This window comes from Portunus trituberculatus, chromosome 9 (genome assembly GCF_017591435.1).
Source record: "Portunus trituberculatus isolate SZX2019 chromosome 9, ASM1759143v1, whole genome shotgun sequence".
Taxonomy (NCBI): Eukaryota; Metazoa; Arthropoda; class Malacostraca; order Decapoda; family Portunidae; genus Portunus; species Portunus trituberculatus.
In genome coordinates, this window is record NC_059263.1 from 1,448,324 (window position 1) to 1,471,612 (window position 23,289).

The 23,289-nt window shown below is 38.6% G+C and overlaps 2 protein-coding genes across 2 annotated transcripts; one reads left to right on the forward strand and one right to left on the reverse strand.

Moving 5' to 3' along the window:
• Positions 1 to 11: 11 nt before the first annotated feature.
• LOC123501159 (integrin beta-PS-like) lies at positions 12 to 18,936 on the forward strand. The gene is given in 17 exon segments (XM_045249777.1): positions 12 to 161; positions 331 to 481; positions 1,682 to 1,889; positions 6,802 to 7,030; positions 8,048 to 8,129; positions 8,348 to 8,518; positions 8,941 to 9,039; positions 9,953 to 10,114; positions 10,319 to 10,477; positions 10,813 to 10,941; positions 11,062 to 11,301; positions 11,750 to 11,857; positions 11,859 to 11,922; positions 15,878 to 15,972; positions 16,443 to 16,563; positions 16,883 to 17,017; positions 17,780 to 18,936. Coding segments are annotated over 16 exon segments (2,325 nt in total). The 5' UTR covers positions 12 to 161; positions 331 to 337; the 3' UTR covers positions 17,959 to 18,936.
• LOC123501157 (eukaryotic translation initiation factor 6-like) lies at positions 18,314 to 22,822 on the reverse strand. The gene is made up of 6 exons (XM_045249776.1): positions 22,627 to 22,822; positions 21,877 to 21,962; positions 21,545 to 21,720; positions 20,104 to 20,280; positions 19,656 to 19,837; positions 18,314 to 19,407 (listed from the first exon to the last, which is right to left on the reverse strand). Exons 1-6 carry the CDS (start codon positions 22,731 to 22,733, stop codon positions 19,398 to 19,400), a joined length of 738 nt encoding a protein of 245 aa, XP_045105711.1. The 5' UTR covers positions 22,734 to 22,822; the 3' UTR covers positions 18,314 to 19,397.
• Between the last annotated feature and the right edge of the window lie 467 nt (positions 22,823 to 23,289).

Below are 23,289 nucleotides of genomic sequence, written 5' to 3' on the forward strand. Positions count from 1 at the left end.
ATTACACTTATCTTGGAGAGAGAGGGAGGGAGAGACACACACACATACACACATACATGCATTCTCACACTGTCCACACCTAACTTCCTGAGAGGAGTCAAACAACATCCGAGATTTTGGGCCATTTACCATTGTGGTGACTACAGGAGTGTGTGAGAGAGGTAAGAGAGAAGAGTAGATATGTGTAAGATTCAAGCTGAGAATAGATTTTTTTTCTGTGGAGTCTGAATAGGTGGAGTGAGTAAGTTTCAAGTATTGATTAATATATAATTTGAATTATTAATGTTTAATGAAAGAATGGTTTATATCACCAGTGTAATCCTTTTCTAGGGTAGTCATGCAGGGAAGGAAGTCCCTAATTGTTGCACTAGCTGTGGCAGTGACCACTGTAGTGTTGCCAGTTAGTGGTGAGAACGACTGTGAAAAACGGACATGCTCAGAGTGTATTGGTGCCCCAACCTGTGCTTGGTGTTCCCTTCCGGTATGGCAATAGCTAAGGTTTTTGTTTTCTTCATATCATTTTCACCCTACACCACAAAGAAGTACGTGACATACATACTTTAGATTACTGCTATACATAATTCTTTATTTGTTTATATTTATAGAGGTAGTAACTACCACTTATAGCTTACAGAACCTCCTCATACTCTCTCTATATCTGCACTTCCATTTGCATTTGTGATCAAACTGATATCCAGATTTGTAATTTGATAGCAATAACTATCAAAATCTTTGCCATACTCAAAATACATTTTTGACAGAGCTTGTACTCCAGTGTAAGTGCCAGCCACAGTGCAGTCATGTTTCACACTTTGATGAATATTTATTTGTTGATTTAGTTTCTTATTTATCTACTTATTTTATTAATTTCTTTATTTTTATTTGTTTTATTTTATTTTATTATTGCCTTCAAGTATGCGGTATATTACATATGTATTACAACATGGTGAGAGTTGACAAATTTGAATTTAGAAGATAATGTAGAAAAATAATGTAAAGCAATTTGTGGAATATGAACAGTATCAAACTGTTGCTGCTAATCTGTAAAATTAACACCATTATTTCTTGACTAAGCAGTAAGTTAAAAAAAAAAAGATTCTCTCTCTCTCTCTCTCTCTCTCTCTCTCTCTCTCTCTCTCTCTCTCTCTCTCTCTCTCTCTCTCTCTCTCTCTCTCTCTCTCTCTCTCTCTCTCTCTCTCTCTCTCTCTCTCTCTCTCTCTCTATATATATCTCTCTATATATATATATATATATATATATATATATATATATATATATATATATATATATATATATATATATATATATATATATATAGCTCTGTCAGTGTTGCAAATATGATGACATCAATGTTACTGTAAATAATTCAAAATTTATCCTATGAGTGTTAATATCAAGTATCTATGAATTATCAGTGACAAATGTAGAAAGAAATACTCATCTTCTTAAGTATATAAACTAAATATATAGGTATATGATTTCTTTTTAAGTGAGACATCAGTTTTTCTTATTTACCATCAGAACCAAATTGACAATGGTTATTTCATCTCCATGCCTGTAGTCAATCTTGCTATAAAACATTTCACACTAATGTAGATCTAATTTAATCACGAGCTTGCTGCACTCATTCTCTTCACTTATATTGTAAATGTATTTCATCTGAGTGACTCCTACCCTACAGAACATCACCTCAGTGGAGTTAGACTCAGGAGGAACACTTAGCCATTGTATCAGTAGTAATTCCTTCAAATATGAAAAGTTCCTAGAGGCATGCAAGGGTTACATCACTAACCCAGTCAGTGCAAACAGTACTAAAAAGGATGAAGAACTCTCTGATGACCCCATAGTGCAGCTCAAGCCACAGCACATCAGCCTGGAGATGAGAGCAGGTGAGTACAAATCTCAAATATTCATTGTATCTCTCTTCCATTTTCATTCTTAGTTATTCTGCTTCTGAAAAATGTTTTGTTTGCTAAATGTAACTTTCTTACTTATTTTTTTCCCACAATGTAGCAACAGAATATTCAAACCTCTCTTACTTTTTCTTCATTAACTTTTGCAACACTCATGGTTTCAGATCTAATTTTCAATCTGTAGAACACCACCTCTCCTCTACTAAACCTTATTCTTTTTCCCACCAAAACACAGCTATCTGATGCAACTGACAGTAGGCTCTTTTCTGTTCCCTCCTACTTTCTCTATCTTCATTTTCGTTCCAAAGTTGGATGTTGCCTCTACGTGCGCAATGACTTGATTTGCTCGTGCCCAAGCTCTTAAATCTTTCAAATTTTCCACCATCTGTCTTTAACTCAAATGTCATTCTCTAATTAAATTTTTCTGTGCTATCTCTCTCCTAATTCCTCTGACTATAAAAACTCCCTGTAAAGTGGAGCACATTCTGTCTCTGTCTTTTTGCAGAGATCTTTATCCTTGGAGATTTTCTATGTTCACCACCAGCTTTGGCTTTCCTATCCCTTCACTGACCATCCTGGTGAACTAGCCTTCAACTTTACCATACTCCATGACCTAGAACAACTGGTGCAACATCCTACTCGTATTTCTGACTGTCTTAGAGATACGTCCAACATTCTTGACCTTTACCTTACTTCTAATCTTTCTGCTAATGCTGTTACCTTCTCTTCTCCGTTGGGCTCCTTCAGTCACAATCTCATACCTGTATCTTGTCATGTTTTTCCAATCTGTCCCCAGGATCCTCCCAAGACAGTGGTGCCTCTGGCATTTTGCCTCTGCCAGTTCAAGGGGGTGACCTGAGGAGGTATTAAGCTGATTTCCTGGGATGATACTGTTTCCATGTCAGAGACCCATCTCTATGTGCTGAATGCATAACAGAAGTGACAGTGTCTGGCATGTAGGCTTATATTCCTCACTCTTTCTTCTCAACCTAAACCTTCCAAACCTCAGTTTAACACAGCCTGTTCTTGTGTTATACGCAAGGAGGTTAGAATGGGGAAGACAGTACATGCCTATCCTGCTGTACTAAAAAAGTGAAGCCAGTGGGCAGCTTATGAGGCGGTGGGCAGAGCTTATGATCGCAACTTAACCCAAAACATTGCCCTCTCCGGTGTTAAGCAATGGGAAATTGCCGCTTTCTTTTTCATTACTAGAGGAAAATTAAGAAAGAACTGATGGTTTGACTTATGTAAACCACATTATAGTTTCCTAAATATATCATATAGACCTGTTATTAACAGTGTTAATACAAAATAGCTACAATATTGAAAGAAATGCAGCAGGACATTTCCAAAAGAAATTATGGCAAAAAGATTGCCTTTTATCGTTTAATGCATGACAAGGAACAAATAGTGAAGTAAGATTTCAGTGATTGATGCTTTTCCAATCCACAGTGACATGAAATCACAAATAAAAGCTATAAAGAGAGAGAGAGAGAGAGAGAGTATTAATGTATATCATTTAGAGAGAGAGTTAAGTGTTAAGTAATTGCTATATCAAGAAAAATCAACCTTCAGGCGAACTTTCACCTGATATACAATTTATTTTATCCTTCGTTTAGATGTGCATGTATACATCTATATGCACATGTATGTATATTTACATGTGTACGGTACATGACCTGGTTCAGCCATATGTTTGCCTCAAAGACAGCTTCCCACCTCTCATCCAAGTCCACCAAAGCTGAAAAACACTTTAGTATCTAATATGTATGCATGATTTACTATTATAAGTATTTTAAGATTACATATATGGTAAGGGGCCTCAGAACATGGACATAAGACAGAAAATAAGAAGTGTAACTCAGGCGTTCCCTTGTATTTTCAATAGGCAGCTGGTAATATTTTGGGTGTAAAGAGGGATAGGGGCAGCAGTTGACTTCACTTTTGTGATGTCATACCCCTTCCCCATTATTCAACCTCCTTGGCTGTACATGATAGAGAGGTTCCCTACAAAAGGTACTTGAGCCTTCCATCTCCTGAATCTCATGCACTTTATATTTCTGTCCAGAATCATGCCAAGTCTGTTCTTCAACTTGCCAAACACTCCTTCATAAATAGAAAATGTCAAAATCTTTCAAACTCCAACTCCCCTCGAAACTTCTGGCATCTAGCGAAAAAAACATCTCTTTTTTTATTTATACCATTAACTTTACTTCTTCATCTTTCTCTCCTTTATTTCATCCTGATGGCATCACTGCTATCACATCTACCTCTAAAGCTGAACTCTTCTTTCAAATCTTTGCTAACGACTCTACCTTGGATGATTCTGAGCTTGTCCCTCCCTCTCCTCCTCCCTCTGACTATATCATGCCTTCAATTAAAATTCTTCATAATGATATTTTCCATGTCCTCACTGGCCAAAACCCTAAGAAGGTTTATGGACCTGTTGGGTACATCCTTCCTATTGTTCTAAAGAAATCTGCTTCTGTGCTTGCACCTTGCCTGGCCAAACTCTTTTAACTTTGTCTGTCAACTTCTACCTTTCCTTCCTGCTGGAAGTTTGCCTACATTCAGCCTGTTTCTGAAAAGGGTGACCGTTCTAATTCCTCAAAAAATTTCCCTTTAGCTTTGATCTCTTGCTTGTCTAAAGTTTTTAATCTGTCCTCAACAAGAAGATTCTCAAAAATATGTCACTTTACAATCTTCTATCTGATCACTGGAATGGCTTCCATCAAGGCTGCTCTACTGGTGATCTGGCTCTCTTTACTGAGTCTTGGTCTTCCTCTTTTAGAGATTTGAGTGAAACTTTTGGTGTTGCATTAGACATATCAAAAGCTTTTGATAAAGTCTGGCACAAAGCTTTGATCTCAAAACTACCCTCCTATAATTTCTATCCTTCTCTCTGCAACTTTATCTCATGTTTCTTCTCCAACTGTTCTATTGCTGCTGTGGTAGACGGCCACTGTCCTTCTTCTAAATCAATTAACAGTGGTGTGCTAAATCTATCAACTCAGGATTTTATCCTGTCACCCATTCTCTTTCTATTATTAGTTAATGATCTTAGCCAAACTTCTTGCCCTATCCACTCTTACACTGATGATACCATCCTACACCTTTCCACGTCTTTTTAGAGATGACCAATCTTCAGGAAGTCAACACATCATGCAGGGATCCCACAGGATGTGTGACTTCTGATCTTTCTAAGATTTCTGATTGGAGCAGAGAAAACTTAATACAGTCAACCCTCGGCTATCGCGACTTCAGCTATCGCATTTTATTGCTATCACGCACCCATGAAAAGCTGCTAAAATTTCATTATCGCGACCTCAGATGCCTGCTATCGAGCGCCCAGCCATGACGTCATGAGGTATCTGAGCGCTCATTGGCCAAAACCGATAGCAGAATTATGGCCGATTCCGATACCGATACCGATACCACCGATACCGATACTACTACTTACAGTGATTACTGCACTGGACACCAGGATGAGTTGGTGGACGGCGTCCGTTATCAGATGGGAGGCTTTGTTTTGGGGGATGCTGTAAGTCCTTCTGAGAACGTTTGTGAAATAGGAGCAATTCTAGAAGCTTTTTGAAGCCATTTGCAATGGTAAATTACTCAGTAATCAATATCTTATATCGAATATATCACTAAGTAGTAAATTCCTTTTAGGTATCGTAAGTATCGGCATAAAATAAGCCGATACCGATACCAAAAAAATGGGCCGATACCGCCGATTCCGATACCGATACTGATGCAGCGGTATATCTCTAGTAAATACAATGAGCTGATGTAAATTTTTTTTATGTTATAACCTTGACATGTTTTAATTGGTACCAATGGATTATACACTAATTTAAAAAGAAGTAAAAATTAGAGATATTAGGAGTAAAATTTGTGGTTGCGGTACCAATAACAATTTTCACCATTAGTTGTTCAATTCGGCTATCGCGTTTTCGGCTATAGCGCGGCTATTTCGGTCCCAATTGGGCGCGATAGCCGAGGGTTAAGTGTAGTTTTCAATGCTTCAAAAACTCAATTCCTCCATCTATCAACTCGACACAACTTTCCAGAAAACTATCTCCTCTTCTTCAATTACACTCAACTGTCTCCCTCTTCCACACTGAATATCCTCTGTCTGTCCTAAATCTAAACTGGAAACTTCACATCTGATCTCTTGCTAAAACAGCTTCTATGAAGTTAGGTGTTCTGCGGCATCAAAGCCAGTTTTTCTTGCCCCTCTAACTGCTAACTCTGTACAAGGGCCTTATTCATCCTTGTATGGAGTACTCTTCACATGTTTGGGGAGAGTTCCACTTACACAGTTTTATTAGATAGGGTGGAATCAAAATCTTTTGTCACAACTCCCCTCCTCTGACTGACTATCTTCAGCCTCTTTCTCACTGCCAGAATGTTGCATCTCTTGCTGTCTTTTGCTATTTTCATGCTAACTGCTCCTCTGATCTTACTAACTGCATGTCTCCCCTCCTTCTGCATCCTCACTGTACAAGGCTTTCTTCTTCGTCTCACCACTATTCCGTCCAATTCTTTAATGCAAGAGTTAACCAGTACTCTCAGTCTTTCACACCTTTCTTTAGTAAATTCTGGAACTCCCTGCCTGTTTCTGTATTTCCATCTTCTTACGACTTGACTTCATTTACGAGGGAGGTTTCAAGATATTTGTCCACATCATTTGGTTAACTCTATCAGACTTGCAAAGGGGCTGGGAAATAAGTGGGTCTTTTTTTTATTATTATTTCTTGTTGCCCTTGGCCAGCTTTCTCCATTTACATAAAAAAAAATACATACATTTCCCTTCACTCTAGTAATGGTCTTGTGAAGCAGGAGAGGAAGGTCAGACTTGACTAAAAGTTATATAAATCTGCAGGAGACTCAACCAGAATTACTGTCAAGTACAAACACCTGTCCAGTTACCAGTTGGACCTGTACTGCCTGATGGACGGCTCCAAGTCCATGTCAACCTCCAAGGAAGAGCTTGCTAGTGTTACCTCCAAGCTGGTGGCGGACCTGGAGAAGCTTTCCAATAATATGCGCCTTGGTTTTGGCATGTTTGTGGACAAGCCAGTCTTGCCATACACAGATATGCTTGTGTGGAGGTATTTTTTTTTATTTATTTATCTATTTATTTATTTATTTTATTTATTACTGCTAACTTTATTTATTTGTTTATTTATTATTACATTTGATCTACTTTTATTGTTTTTCCTATTATTATTATTATTATTATTATTATGTACTTTATTATTCATTTATTTTCTTCACTTTAATCATAATTTAGGTGATAAACTTAGTGTACTGAGGCAAAATGTAGCATTAGATCATTAGTGTTTACAAATTAAGCACTTATAATTACTGGTAAAAGAGGAAATGAACGAGATCTCTGCATTCATAATTTTGTTATACCCTCATGGTATTCATTATATTTGCAGAGTTCAGTTACATCCACAAGGTACTTTGGTTTCTGTGAGTAAATATAATGTAAAGATTTTTGGCCTTGGTTCTCAGTTATTGAGATGATTCAGCTAACACATCCATTGAACATTGACAGCTGAAATTACTGCTACAGTTGTAGTCATCACATTTCCTTAGATGTCTGTTTCAAAAGATATTGTGACCATTCCCTTTAGAATATATCCCACTGTAATTAATTGTGATTCCTTGATAGAGAAAAGGTGCAAAATATTGTCACAGTAATTACAAAAGATATGGTGATGTAAAAATGGAGACCTTGCTGTGAAACATTTCCTGAAGGAAAACAAAATTATGATACTTTAAAAGAAAGGGAAACAGTTGTATAAAATGCAATGCTTAAGAGGAAAATGTCTCTTGCACTACAAATATGTGAGGTTAAAAATTACAGACCTGTTGAAAGTTGCACTTTTTAGAATTATTGATAGAGGCAAATATATGCTGACATCATGTGGTCAAAATTTCAAATGATACACACTTTACATATGCCTTGAAATTTTTTTTTATTTATGTATCTATTCATCTATTTATATTATTTATTTTATTTATTTATTTTTTTTTTTTTTTCATATATGTATGTACATATTCATGTAAAGTGCTTATGTGTGAATTTCTTGGTGTGTATTGTAACACTAATCCTACAGTCAAGCCAACTGCAGAGGATGTGTGGAGAGTTTCAGCTTCAAACACATCCTTCCAATGACTGATGACCGAGAGAAGTTTGAGGTACAGTTACATACTGAAGTTTAGCTCCTTAACTCTCTTGAAATTTCACTAAGAAAACATTGAAGCAAAAGTAGCATTTTCATAACACAGATTACAAAGCCAATTGTCTATCTGAATCTGTTCTCATTTTTTCATAGTTAGATTTTTACATTAATTTCAGTGTTATTAATTTTTTATAACAATGGAGGGACACTATGAATATCTTACCTTGTATACAGGACAAAGTCAGAAACACCAATTCTTCCACCAACGTTGACCGTCCTGAGGGCACACTGGACGCCCTCATGCAGGTGGTGTCATGTGAAAACAAGGTGGGATGGCGAAGAAAGTCATTGAAGGTGGTGGTGGTGTTCACTGATGCTGGATTCCATGTTGCTGGAGATGGAAAGGTAAATGTAACCTGAGCTTGTTCACTTTTTGTTCTCTGTATCATTTGATTTCAGACAATTAATTGTTTTCATGCAGTTAAGAACTTTGTTCCAACATTTGCCTTCTGATACTATATTTCAGCATTTCCACTTCGAAATTTTTTATAAAGTTTAGAAATGGTTCCCTACATAATTATGATTTTATGACCATTGTTTTAAAACAATTTCTAATGTTGCAGTATAATTCTTATAAAGCATTTTAATTGACATAAGAATTACAATTATGATTATCTTACATGAAAAAATATTTATCCAGTAATTTTGAAAATTGCATAAAAATTACTTAATAATGAAAAGAAATAGACATGTCAAACCATGTGTACATCATTTAAGAAATTTTATTCTCTTAAAATGTTACTCTCTTCATTGGCATGTGTCTCCAGCTTGCAGGTATTGCCTTACCAAATGATATGCAATGCCATCTTGATAGTACAGGGCAGTACACCTACTCCAAGCTGCAGGACTATCCTTCCATTGGTGAGGTGGGTCATGTGCACACACACACACACACACACACACACACACACACACACACACACACACACACACACACACACACACACACACACACACACACACACACACACACACACACACACACACACACACACACACACACACACACACACACACACGGTAGCTCAGTGGTTAGCGCTGGCTTCAAGCCAGATGACCGGGTTCGATTCCCCGGCGGTGGAGATATTTGGGTGTGTCTCCTCACGTGTAGCCCCTGTTCACCTAGCACGGATGTAAATCGAGGAGTTGTGACCTTGTTGTCCCGTGTGTGGTGTGTGCCTGGTCTCAGACCTATCCCAAGACACACACACACACACACACACACACACACACACACACACACACACACACACACACACACACACACACACACACACACACACACACACACACACACACACACACACACACACACACACACACAATTCAAAATAATTACACTCAGTTTTTGATAGAACCATTTTTGTGACATCATCACCTTCATTATCATGATTATAATCTCTTAACCAGCACCATCATATCTTGACCATTGTTTAATGGATCAGAACTAGGTGAGAAGCACAGCATTCCAAGAGTAATGTTTGATATCTCTGTAACAGTCTTAATATAATCATATATGACTTGCTATCTCTCATGCAACACTATCTATTTAGTCAATTATTTTTTTTTTCCTATTATGTAAATACTTTCTCTCTCTCTCTCTCTCTCTCTCTCTCTCTCTCTCTCTCTCTCTCTCTCTCTCTCTCTCTCTCTCTCTCTCTCTCTCAAAAAGTCCTTTTTTGAAATATTTTACCTTATTGAGAGGGTTGGTATTGGGAGGGATATGTCTGATTCTGAGCTCGTTCCTAAGTTCTGTCATTGATGTTCTCATTTCCTCAGCTCCAACATGCACTGGAAACTGTCCGTGTATACACCACTTTTGCTGTCAAAGAAGAACTGTTACCAGTGTACAGCATGCTGACCAGCCGTCTGCCTCACTCCGATTGCGGTGTTATAAACAACTCTAGTGACATTGTCAACCTCATCACAAACTTTGCCAAAGTAAGCATTAGCTTTCTTTTAGACCTGTATGTTCACCTCATGTAATATTTGCAGAAACTTGTGTTACACCCTGTATAGTCATCCTTAATAATTGAATATAACTGCTATGCTCTGTGTAGATAACAATATTCTAAATAACAGTGTGCTCTATATTAACAGCTATATGTCACTGAGTCACAATTCTTATCTTGACAACTGCAACAGGAGATCATTTCAACTGTTGAGCTGAACAAGCCAAAAGACATAATGGAAGGAGTAGCAGTGACTTTGGCTTCTCGATGCAAGGGAAATGAAGAGAAGGCCTCAAGCACGTGCAAGGGAATGAGTCCTGGTGATGAAGCAGAGTTCTTTATTGACATTGAGGTAACTCTCTGCTCTTTGCACTATGATTGTGATTATATATTTGACCCAGAATTGCTTTCAATCATGTTATTCTCTCTCTCTCTCTCTCTCTCTCTCTCTCTCTCTCTCTCTCTCTCTCTCTCTCTCTCTCTCTCTCTCTCTCTCTCTCTCTCTCTCTCTCTCTCTCTCTCTCTCTCTCTCTCTCTCTCTCTCTCTCTCTCTCTCTCTCTCTCTCTCTCTCAACAGGGATTGATATAAGAATATGTTTAATTTATTCTCACTGTATATATGTTTAATTTACTTTTAGGTGCTTTTTTCATTTCCAAAAAGCCATTTCATTACCCATGACAATACAGGTGAAGAGTTGTCCACAAAGTGAGCACCTCAGCACCACCTTAAACTTCACTCTCGATGGCTACTCCCAGTTCTTCATCTTGGACCTCAAATTATTGTGCCAGTGTGAGTGTGAAAAGCAGAGTGACCAGGTGAGAAACTCCATGAATTGTGCAATAAAGACTTTAGTCCTGAGGAAATAGTATAGTTATGACATTTTACAGTACTGTGCTGCACTGCTGTAAATCACATGGTGTTTCTTCCTTCCACAGGAATTTATCCCCGATGCAGATGAATGCAGCAACAAAGGAGACTTGACCTGTGGAGTGTGTTCCTGCCAAGAAGGTTTCTTGGGAGATAAATGTCAGTGCAAGGAGGGGGATCTGAGTAATCAAGAAATTGATGAAAAAAACTGTATCCAACCCAATACGTCTACTAGTCTGGTGTGCAGTGGGCAAGGCGAGTGTGTCTGTGGCACCTGCAAGTGTAATGAGAGGCTAAATTCAAATGAGGTGTGTGTATTTACCTAGTTGTAGTTTTACAGGGCCTGGGCTTTATGCTCATGTGGCCCTGTCTCCATATCTACACTTATCCAATTTTTCTTTAAAACTATGCACACTCGTTGCTGACACCACTTCCTCACTCAAACTGTTCCAAGTCTCAACACATCTTTGTGGGAAACTATATTTTTTAACATCTCTCAGACATTTTCCTTTCCTCAGTTTCTTACTATGCGATCTTGTGCTTCTAATGTCATATTCTTCTTTCAGGATTAGTTTCTCATTATCCACTTGTGTGTGTGTGTGTGTGTGTGTGTGTGTGTGTGTGTGTAAGTTTGTGGTACTTCAGCAATATGTTATACTTGTTAAATATGTTGTTGATTTTACTAGGCTGTATATATGTCATTCATTGACATCTCCATAGTCTGCACCATGCTCTTACTCCAGGGACATTTTCCAGGTCATTACAGGTCAATATTGCCAATGTACTAATTACAAGAACTGCTATGGTGCAAATGGAGACATTTGCTCTGGTCACGGGGAGTGCCAGTGTGATAAGTGTTTGTGCAAACCAAGGCTGGGAAGGAGAGTTTTGTGACTGTCAGAAGAGCACAGCAGAATGTCAGGTATCAGGTGAGTGATCTATGTTTGCTCAATAACTATTTAGTGTTTTGATGACAGATGCAATAGGGAACTAAGGTGTGGGGGATGGAGGTGGCACGTTTTTTAGGGGCAACACTTTTGGCCCTCACAGTTATCAGTCTTTTGTTATTTGGCCTGTGCATGCTGGTAATTAGGCTTAGGCTAGTATTCTTGATACACAGGCCTAGATGTGTGTTTATTCGATGAAAAACAGATTATATATATATATATATATATATATATATATATATATATATATATATATATATATATATAGAAGCTAGATGGTTCTTTCTCCCAAGGGCTAATGAAAAAGAGAAATCCTTCTTCCTTCTATTCTATTATATACAAGTGTGTCTATATGGTGGGAGCCAGGCAGTAGGCACCCAGGATAATTCCCGTCTCAGAGATGGTGGGGAGCAAGGGCCCAGGTGTAGGCAGCTTCCCAGCTACTGGTTGTGCCGGGCTTCGGATTGGTGTTGTGGCCAGGTGGTGGAACTCGGATGTTGCTCTGTCTTCTGCCTCGGAAATGATGGGGAGCAAGCAACTGGTTGTGGTTGTGGATTACCTGCCACTGGTAGCACTGGACTCCACGTCAATGTTATGGACTAACAGTGGGGGCTCAGGGCAGCTTCGTCCTGTGGATGGTGGAAGGAGGGAGAAATGGGCGACCAAGCAATGAAGTACAACTCGGTGTCTGTACGGCAGAATCCTGCGTCTTGGGGAAGCTCCTCTTTGCTCCTGGCGACAGCGTGAGGGGCGGGATGGGGGCAGGTATGTTACACGGCGCCTGCAGACGGAGCATAAGCAGCGATATCAGGCAGGTGAGCTCAGCTGGTGGCTCGGGAACTAGAAGGAGACAAGTGAGATTCTGGGTTGTATCGCACCAGAGTAAGGAGAGGAGAGGCTGGGAGCTGAGCACTTTGCCAGCAGAAGAGGAGAGGAACGCTGGGGACTGGGTGGCATCACACCAGAGTAAGAGGAGGAGGCGAGGCTGGGAGTTGAGTGCTTTGGCAGCAGAAGAGGTGAGGAACTATGGGGATTGGGTGGTGTTGCACCAAAGTAAGGAGAGGAGGAGGAGCTGGGAACTGAGTGCTTTGCCAGAGGAAGAGAAGTTCATGGAAGCCAGGCCACACCAAGTCTAGCCTCCCAATGCTTATCCAGCTGCTAATATACCTGCTGAGACTCCAGTGGTGATGCGCTGCACATGCACCTGCTGCATTCAGACTCCCAGCTTGTTCATGTTGTCCTCCTTGTCGTTGGCACCACACTGCCCCTCCTGCTAAAACACACCATCCTTGGCCTCACTGTCCTCCAACACTACTTCGATGGTGCAAAGACCCAGTCACAGTTGTCAGTCAGAGAAGCAACCTACTTGCCAAGTAGGAGAATCCTTGGTCGAAATGTAGATGTATAGCTTCTTCCCCGTGGCCACAGCATTTTGCACATAGCAGGAGAACTTGTGTCGGTGACAAGTTGATATGATAGTCTCTCCCCATGACGCCCATGCAAATTTGATGTTGGAGGTGGTTGGGTAGGCCATCCAACTGTCCTTCATCTTTGGGTTCAGGCACCAAAGAGAGTTGAATTGGTGGGGGGTGGGGGTGAAGCACGTCTGCCCCTCCAGGTCTGGATTTCCAGAAGTTATTGAAGAAGTCCTCTAGATTGTTCATTTTTGCTTCTGTCAGCCAATCACCTGATCTTTGATGAGCCTTCACCCTTCATGCCAGACATGGTGTGATAGAGGAAGTTGTTGTACCATGGGGTTGTCATCTTGTTGATTGGTAATTTGTGGGTACATGGCAACTACATCAGGTTTATGGTGTGTGAAGGCGGGAACTAGTGATGTAAGATTGCCGATTCTCACCATGTTGCAGTGTGGCAGGCTCCACTTGAGCTGTACTGGCATGTGGGATAATTTACCATGAGAGATGTGCAATGTACATAACCTTAGCCCTGTATCGTAGGTTATCTGGAATGGTGAGGGAAAGCTGGTGACGGTGAAAGATACAAGCCAGAAGGGAGGAGCTTGTGGTGGCGTGTGGTGACTGAACCTTCATGAGTACTACATCAGCAACAGAGAAAAGGATGATTTATGTCTTGGTTGATTTTTGGGCTTTTCTACCTTGTGCGTAGAATGTAGTGTTCGCTGCAGTTCTTTCAAATACTGGGAAATATTTGCTGGAATATCTTGCAAGGGTGCTTTTAAAGTGGGGGCCTCTGCAAGCAACCATGGGTGGCACCCAAATAACAGCAAATACGGCAGGTATCATGGTGCATCACTTATCACCACGATGAGGGTCAGATATATCATGGTTAAAACTCAGGGCTAGTCATCAGAGGAGTTGCAGCCGAGACTTGCACTTATGGCATTGTTGAGAATGTGATAAACTAGTTCATAAATAGTGGTTCCTTGTCTGGGCTGGTATGTATTAGTTTGTAACTGAGCAATTGTCCTAAATGACTCCTCAGATGACTTATAAACTCTGGTCCCCGATTTAACAGAATCTCCTTAGGAACACTGAACACCAAGATGATATGTTGCAGCAGGAGTTGGGAGACAGTAGCCACTGTTTGCTTGTGGAGACAGCAATGATGTACCATGTAAAACAGTCAATAAACATTACTATGTATTGTTTTCCATCATACATGGGAAGAGGTCCCATCATGTCCACAGCAACTCGTTCCCATGATTAAGATGCAGTGACACAACCTTTCACACTGGTCTTCAGCCTGTAGTTGGTCCTCATTTGACACCCACAACACTGAGAAGTGACTTCTTGAGTAAGTGTTTGTGTGCCATCTGTACAACACCGGCTCCCTGAAAAGTGCCAGTGTTTTCTTGAACCCAGGATGACCACTCTGAAGCAAGTGAAGAGATGAGAGGAATTGGCACACAGCCAATAAATATATAGGGAGGTGATGGCATAGTGCATAAGGTGGTGAGTGTGGGATTGGACAGACATCCATGCGTAGGTTCAAATCCCACCACGAGCCGCCTTGAAACTTTATCATTTGTAAAGTGGTTTAAAGTTACCTACATGTTGCCATGATACCCAGGTTCTAGGTGGAGGTGTAATTACCTTACACCAAAGATGCACATAGGTGATGATATGGGCCCTAATATAGGTACCACTATGAATAAAATTGCTTACACTGCTCATGGGTGGAAGCTGGGCAGTGCTTCCCATACTCTTTTCCAAGTGCTAGTGGCTATAACATAAATAAAAATAAAAATAGAGAAATAAACTTTAAGGGGCTATTATGATCCATTTGATATCTTTTAATATTATATTACTTCTAAGAAAGGCGGCAAAGTGGAAGGCCATGGGTCATTCTGAATGGCAAAAACACTAGCTACACCACTGGAGTGGTCTGTAGGATAGTACTACTTATATTGTTTCCTCACTGGTGTTAATGTTTCAGAATATGATTAATTTGTTAGAATAGGTATAATCATGCTTACATTTGCTTCAGGTTTATGACACTGCTTTGTTGAGATGACAAGTTTTAGAGGGTGAATTACAACAAATCTCTAAGAATATAAATAAACCAAATAAGATAATGGTGCCCAGCCTTATTTAATTTATGAATTATTTATCATAGAAAAAATGTAGAATTAAGAAAAATTTTAGAGTTTTAAAGATAATAACTAAATGCCCAGTTAATATATACAAAATTCTAGTGTTTACAGTGAAATGCACAGATAATGATATACATCAGATATTTATTCATTTATAAGTTGTATCCTCTGATGAGAGAGATGCAGTGCCCTTTGCCATGCCTCCACCCACCCCCTCCCATGATATACCCCTCAGTGTACATGTATGTTAGAACCCAAGAAGAGACTGACAGGAAAACAATTATTTATAAGCACTTTTTACCTCAGTAGCAAGAGTCTCCAGCGTTACAATATAACACATTCTGTAACTGATTTGCATCCTAGATGAAGAAGAAATCTGTTCAAGTCATGGAAAGTGTGTCTGCAACCAGTGTCAGTGTGAAGAGGGCTATTTAGGGAAGTACTGTGAGGACTGTCAGGTAAGGTGCTAATGTGCCCCTCTTATTGTTATCAATGGATGGACTGAAGCTTGCTGACCATGACTATGGCTTGTATATATATATATATGTATATATATATATATATATATATATATATATATATATATATATATATATATATATATATATATATATATATATATATAGAGAGAGAGAGAGAGAGAGAGAGAGAGAGAGAGAGAGAGAGAGAGAGAGAGAGAGAGAGAGAGAGAGAGAGAGAGTGTACAGGCATAGATGGAGATGGAGACGGGATGAGAAATGCAGTGTGTGGCTGAGAAAGGTGTGACTTAATTGACATGTCACAACTTCTGACCTATGATATATATCTCTTGAAACTTCTTGAGTTGACGTGCTGCTCTAGCTAAAAGTAAGGCATATAAATAATGAGTATTTCTCATAACAACCAACATATTTTTTTTTTTTCTTACATTTTTCCATCCCTAATACAGAACTGTGAAGAAAACTGTCATGAATACACATCCTGTGTCAAGTGTTTAGTATCTGGTTCAGAGGCTGCATGCAATGCTACCTGCTCCGGCTATGATGTCACCATTGTCTCTGATATGTCAAGTAGGTGATATCCTTCTTCAAATTATGAAAAATTTTGACTCTCTCTCTCTCTCTCTAAGTACCTTCTAAAGTAATTCACCTGTGTTAACTTTCTAAAAAGTACTGTTGTCTGTAAGCTTTTGTCTTGTTCATTATACACATTAAATTTTTTTTTTTTTTTTAACATGTTAGATTTTCTGAAGTCAGAATCATTTCAATAATAAAACAAACCAAAATGCACAAACATTTATCTTAAAAATGTTTCACATCTTAACAATTATTATTCATTTTATGCTCTTTCTGTTTCACAAAATGTTTCTGTTCCTTTTCTTTGAATCAGAGGTGTATGGTCTGCCATGTTCCAGCACTTCTGATGATGAGTGTCGCATTTTTTACCAGTTTAAGCACAAAAAGGGTGCAGTGTCACTATGGATTCAGAAGCAAAAGGAGTGTCCTGAAGAGATCAATGTCTGGGGTAAGTGTTTTGGTCACTGGGGTTGCTTGTTGGGAAGATTTCTGATGAAAATAAAAAGCTCACCACAAATGTTTCAGATGTTGGGTTGAATAGTGATTGATATATAAGTAGAATGAAAAAGGGGAAAAACCAGTATTCAATGTGAACCAGTAAGAAATGTCACAAAGATTTCCACACGTCTTTAATATTGCTAATGCCTTGACAAAAAGTATTTATGGTAAGTTCAACCAGTGTTGACATCAATTGATCACCACAATGGATGTGCAGTAGACTTGTTACTCACTTTGGCAGGACAAAAAATTCTGTGATAGAGTATTGATAAATTAATTCATTCATATTTTATTCTCCTTTGACTCCTAATGGGTGAATAGAAATTCCAGAAGTAATATGCCATTTAATAACCTTGTAGCCTCCTAACAGCTGCAGTAAAGTAGGCAATGTAAGACCTGAATGTAGTGGCAGGCCAATAAATGTCCCCTCAAAATGCAGAATTTGTCAAGAAGCATATTTCTATATTCACTTGTAATTTGATTTGTTGCATGTAACTAGGTATGCCTCTAATTCACTTCTTTTAATGATCAAACATGGAAAAAAAAAAAAAAAAATAGATTTGGAGAACATTTCAGGCATGATCTGTGGAAAAATTATCCATATCACCATTCTGTGAGGGACTAGATTTCTAATCTTTCAGCCTCAGATATTGGTATTATGTGAACAGGTAACAACAGTTTGGCATATGATTGAGCCCCCATTCCTTGGCAGCTGTGATGGGCGGGATACTAGGTGCTGTGGTGGTTGTGGGCCTACTACTCCTCATAGCCTGGAAGATTGTCACTCATTTCAAAGACAAGCGTGAATATGAAACTTTCATGAAAAACAGAAGCATGGCAATCTGGAGTGAGGTAAGTAAAATAAAATCAAATGAAACTACATTACCATGAATATGGATTAACAAACTTTTTAATATTACCATTCTCTCTTTCCTGCAGAATGTGAGTCCATTATACAAGCCAGCCACTACTATGGTTAAAAACCCTCTGTTTGAATCAACTTCTGCTGGTCAAAATTAAAGGTCTGCTTCTTAAATCTCTCTAGGTGGATAAACAAAGGTATACAGTATTCCCTTTTAATTCATTATTAACTTGAAGTGCTTCTTCTGTTCATGCTGGTGCTAATCCTACTTCCATTCTTGATGCCAAGAAACTACAACAAGAATCATGCCAATTATGTCAGTATGATGGACCAAACAATTTGTAATGAGGTACACTTCTTTTTGTTAACATTTGAATTTTTTAATGTGTGTGTGTGTGTGTGTGTGTGTGTGTGTGTGTGTGTGTGTGTGTGTGTGTGTGTGCACACACAGGACCACCTAAGCTAAGCTATAATTCTGTGGTCTCATCTGAACCTGTCTATCCAGTTTCTTGGATGGTGTACAGTCCTTAGCACTCCTGCATATGTGTGTACCTCTGTTCAATTACCTAAGATTTTGAGGATCATGTGCTTGATTCATGATCACCATTTAATTTAATTTATAGATAGGACTGAACTTTTCACATGTCACACATGAGCTATACCCTCTTCTTCAAGCACAATTATGTGCTTGCTCATTCATGGAAACCTTTATGTCTTGGACAGGATTCTGCTAGTCACTAAGGGTAATCCTAGGTTCTCATCACATAGTTGATTCTTGTACTGCTCTGCCATGATACCGTCTACCGAGCAAATGATGTGAGGAATATTTGCTTGTAGTCTATGTTTTTATTATGTAATTACTGTATTGTTTGTTCAATTTTCACACAAGTATAAGTTGATTGTTCTTAATGCATATGTGGCGTGCTTAAACAAGTTGAAAATTGTGATCATTGTTTAAACTTGTAATGAAAAAATTAAATGTTGAAAATAGGAATCATTACTCATTCTTTTGTAGTTTCTTTGCCATGGTGTCTTTGTAGAGGTATAGCTATGCAGCTTGTATGTTTTACTTTTTTTACTATGAGGCAATCAAAGGTAAATATGACACTAATATAATTGACAGGAATTTGACTTATAATGTCAGTCAAATATATCTTATTTGAATATGTTATATCACATGATATATATTCAAACATCAATAAGTTTATTACACTCATAAAAATATGAAAAAAAAAATATGGTTTAAAAGTAATTTTTACATACATGGACATTTGCTTGTGGAAAATTTCAGATGAGAATGCTCAAATTTAGCATATAAGATATCTAAATTATAACAAAATTTCTAATCAGGGCTTAAAAAGTGAATATGCATATAAAATACTAGAAATCTTAACAAAGGGGGTGAGAAAAACAGCTTCCCACAGCCAACACTCCAGTTGTTGCCACAACTGCTACATTTGTTGCATCCTTACGTCATACTGGAAGACAAACATATCAGGAGTTAAATGGAACAATTTTCTGGAAGTAATAAATAATTTGGAGATTACTATTGGTATATCTCAAATAAAATCACCATACCAAGTGTCTAATTTTTAGTGCAAGTTCCACAATAGAAATATAAATTTGAAAGTGAAAAAATAGAAGTCTTTAATGTCAGTTAATATTATTAATGATTTTAATCATCAAGTTATAAAGTATATAGGCAAATAAACCCTCCATCTCCCACCTGTCAATGAGAGCCTTCCTCATTGTGGTGGAGGCAGTAGCCTGAGGAGCATCAGTGATTTTGAAGATACTTTCAATCACATTCAGCTCTGTGGCTGTGGTGTCCATTCCACAGAAGGCAGCCCAATCATTCACCAACAATCCTGCTGCCAAGGCATTGCTGCCTCGGTTTACTGTTCCTGCCTGGAGTGTGTACATTGAATTACACATTGAGGAAGGTTACTTGAAAATTTCTGAACTGACCACAAATGCAAAACTGTGACAAGACAAGGAAATCAGTAAAATTGCAAAATTCATATTTGAATTATCACAATGACATATTTGAGTTGTCACAATGACAACTGATGATAAGAACACAAAAAATAATGCAACTTTACTCTTTGTTGTTTTGGCCTATACATGAGCAGTCAAGACAAGCTTAATGAAGTGAAACTGGAGATGGCACTCACCACTAAAGGCACCTGCAGTAGCATGGACAATTCATCCTGCTCTTGAGTGGGAGTGGCAGGATGCAAAAGGCCACCCTGGTTTGACAACACCGCATACGAGCCTACTAGCACATTGTTAGCAATGGTGTGACGGAATACCTCTACTTGTAAAGTATCATGGATTATCTCTTCTGTTTCCTGGAAAACATGACAGTGTGAAGAATTGTGTGAGAAAAGCAGAGGAACATGAAAGAACAATTAGGATTGGATCTGGTAGTTTCCAGTCAAAATTTAAAACATTTTAGAAATAGGAACTTCTGTGGATTTAAACAATTACAAAACATAGATAAGTTACCTAAATCTTTCAATTTTAATGTTTATGCAGGTTGAACCTCCGGCAACCACCAGACCTTAGAATTGCTGGACCACGGAAAATTCCTAACTATAGGTGGTCCCCAAAACACCCTCTATATACTTACCCTGCATTATACAAGTGTAGCTGTAACATTGTTTTGATATATGATAGTTGTACATGAAAATATACATGTAGAAGTATATAGAAAAACACGTCGTAAATTAAGTTAAGCATGGAAAATTTTTGCCTGCGCCATTATCATCTTGCCGGACACAGGGACATTACCAGCGCACCAAAGCTTAAACCACTATATGAGAGCACTATCTAAATCACTGCTTTTACCCTCCTTAAGTGTTCTACGAACCTCCATGTTCTTCTTGCTCTCACACTCACTGTACAACTTGAGAAGTTGATTCTTCTGCTTTTTTATATCACAGACGGTTGATGAGCCAATGTTGTACTGTTGGCATAGGCTCTGCACTGAAACACCTTTATCTAGCTTCCTCAATAGGTCCACTTTCTGTTGGACTGATATTGTCATATGTTTGCACTTTTTCTTAGGTTCACACACAACACTATCACTTCCTGGTCGCTTGGAAGCCATGTTTAGGGGCAAATATTACAGAAAAAAATATTTATGCACCGGTGGGGGGAGGGGGTGCTTGCAATGAGTGACAGCATGGTACTGATCGAAATTTGACCCAGAATGCCCGGGCTCCAAAACACAGTACAGCGCTGCCGCGTCCTAGTGGCGGTCCGGCAAATTACTCTGGCCAATTAAAAAATTACGGCAAACAAAAATTTTGCCGGATGAAAGAATACCGGATTAAGGAGGTTCAACCTGTATACAAAAATGTAAATCTGTCCTTGAAAATAATTACTGATATCAGTAGAATGTTCAAAATATGCATTTATCTATTTCTTCTCTTTATCTGTTGCCTACCTGTTATATCAATAGCAATGCAGATGATAAAACAGAAGTACATTTCCCCCAAAAAACATAACTAAACTGATACTTCTAAAATTCCTTAACTTTTATTCCTAAAAAATTCACTAACTTTATGATATATTTAATCTTTATGATGAGGAACATGGAAAACTACCTACCCTGTCTATGTCAGGATGAACAAGTGCTACATAGTCATTGCAAACAACCACATTGCCAAGAGCCGAGAGTCGCTCCTCTATCCGCTGCACCTTGACCTTATCTGGCAGATGGTCACGCAGGTGTTGAAGTTCTGTGTCAGTTGTTGTGTTGGGCACCAGCAGCCCATGACGGTTCCCTGTGGACAACATTTGATGTGAGTGTGTTCTAACCAACACTCTCAACCATACACTGCCTACATGGAGAATAACACATACTTAAATTATATAATGAACAACAAAGAACTCTAAACTAGATACCAAAGTAGAGCCAACCATCAAGGCACTGCACACACCTGTGGCCATGGAGCCAACGATGCGGCACCCAGCAATGGAAGCGTATACAACAGGGATGCTCTCACTTAACTGGTCCTCAAAGATACTGCAAATTACATCATGTTAGAGAGAGAGAGAGAGAGAGAGAGAGAGAGAGAGAGAGAGAGAGAGAGAGAGAGAGAGAGAGAGAGAGAGAGAACCAAGTAGTGTGAATTATTTTGGTGTAAATTTTAACCTATTTTAGTTGATCCCCTTCCTTGAGGTGAACCACCACTCTTCATTAGGAAGTTTTTACAGAGCAAGAAGTTAATTGATGTGGATCATAAGAGGCAGGGAGCTTTGAATTTGGAAAAAAGACAGTAAGTAAACTAACCAGTGAATGACAAAAGAAAGAAGGGAATAACCTAGAAGTGATTTAAAGCAAAACAAATTACATGAATACAAAAAAAAAAAAAAAAAAAATGGCACATACAGCCGTGGGCCCATGACTCTACCGTGACTTGATTATTAGCCTATGTGTTGCCAAGTGTACGAGAAATTATAAAGCGTCGTTTTTCCATCACCAAATAGATACTGAAAATAAATAAATTAATTAATTAAATCAAACAAATCGTATATAACTTGAAATAATTAAGACGAAGGATTACAACATGAATAAGAGAGGGATATCGCCATGTGCTCGTCGATCGTAAACATGACAGATGTGGGACTGGACGAGGGAACACACTGAGTAGTACAAGTAATACTGGATTCACGATATTGTGCCTTACCTGTAAAAATTTGCAGAGGCGCCAATACCAGCTAGACAGTAGGCATTGGTCAGCTTGGTAAACACCCCGATTTCATTAGACCCTTCAAATTGACAGCGAACAGCCATTGTGAACCAAGACAAGATCTCCCCACGTGTGTCTGCCTCGCCGAATGAGTTGTTTACATGGATGCCTCCCAACCTGCTGCTACTGCTGCTGCTGACGATGATAATCTCACTGTATCCTGGGAAAAAATACTAAAAAGAAAATAATTTCATTAATGTAATTCAAACAATACATAAGATGCAGATGTTAAACAAGGAAAACAATAATTATAATCCGATGCAAACTTTCTGTGCGAGTAGTGAACGTCTACAGTAATTTACTTGGGAATTTGCTAGTTTTCTATTTTATTATACACTATCTTTATAGATTTTCAAACATTCTCTTATTTTCTTAATACAGGTAGATGTAGGTAGTTGTTACAGACAGAAGCTCTTATTTGTTTATCTAACACATTAAAACACATTGTGCAACTTACAGTTTTAATTCCGTCCACAGCACTTACAGGCTTGCGTCACTATATGTTATCTTCTTACGTAACTCAATTATTAATGGTCAGGTAATGGTTAAGGAGGAGGCCACCATTATTCGTTCACTATTGTCATATATTTAGGAGCTAGA

Excerpts from the sequence above, each read along its gene's own strand:
- LOC123501157 (XM_045249776.1), bottom strand. The coding sequence starts at position 22,733 with ATGGCTGTTCGCTGTCAATTTGAAGGGTCTAATGAAATCGGGGTGTTT. Across the intron at positions 21,721-21,876 it reads CGTTGGCTCCATGGCCACAG|GGAACCGTCATGGGCTGCTG; the intron begins GTGTGTGCAGTG and ends TGTTGTCCACAG. Across the intron at positions 19,838-20,103 it reads TACTGCAGGTGCCTTTAGTG|GCAGGAACAGTAAACCGAGG; the intron begins GTGAGTGCCATC and ends TACACACTCCAG.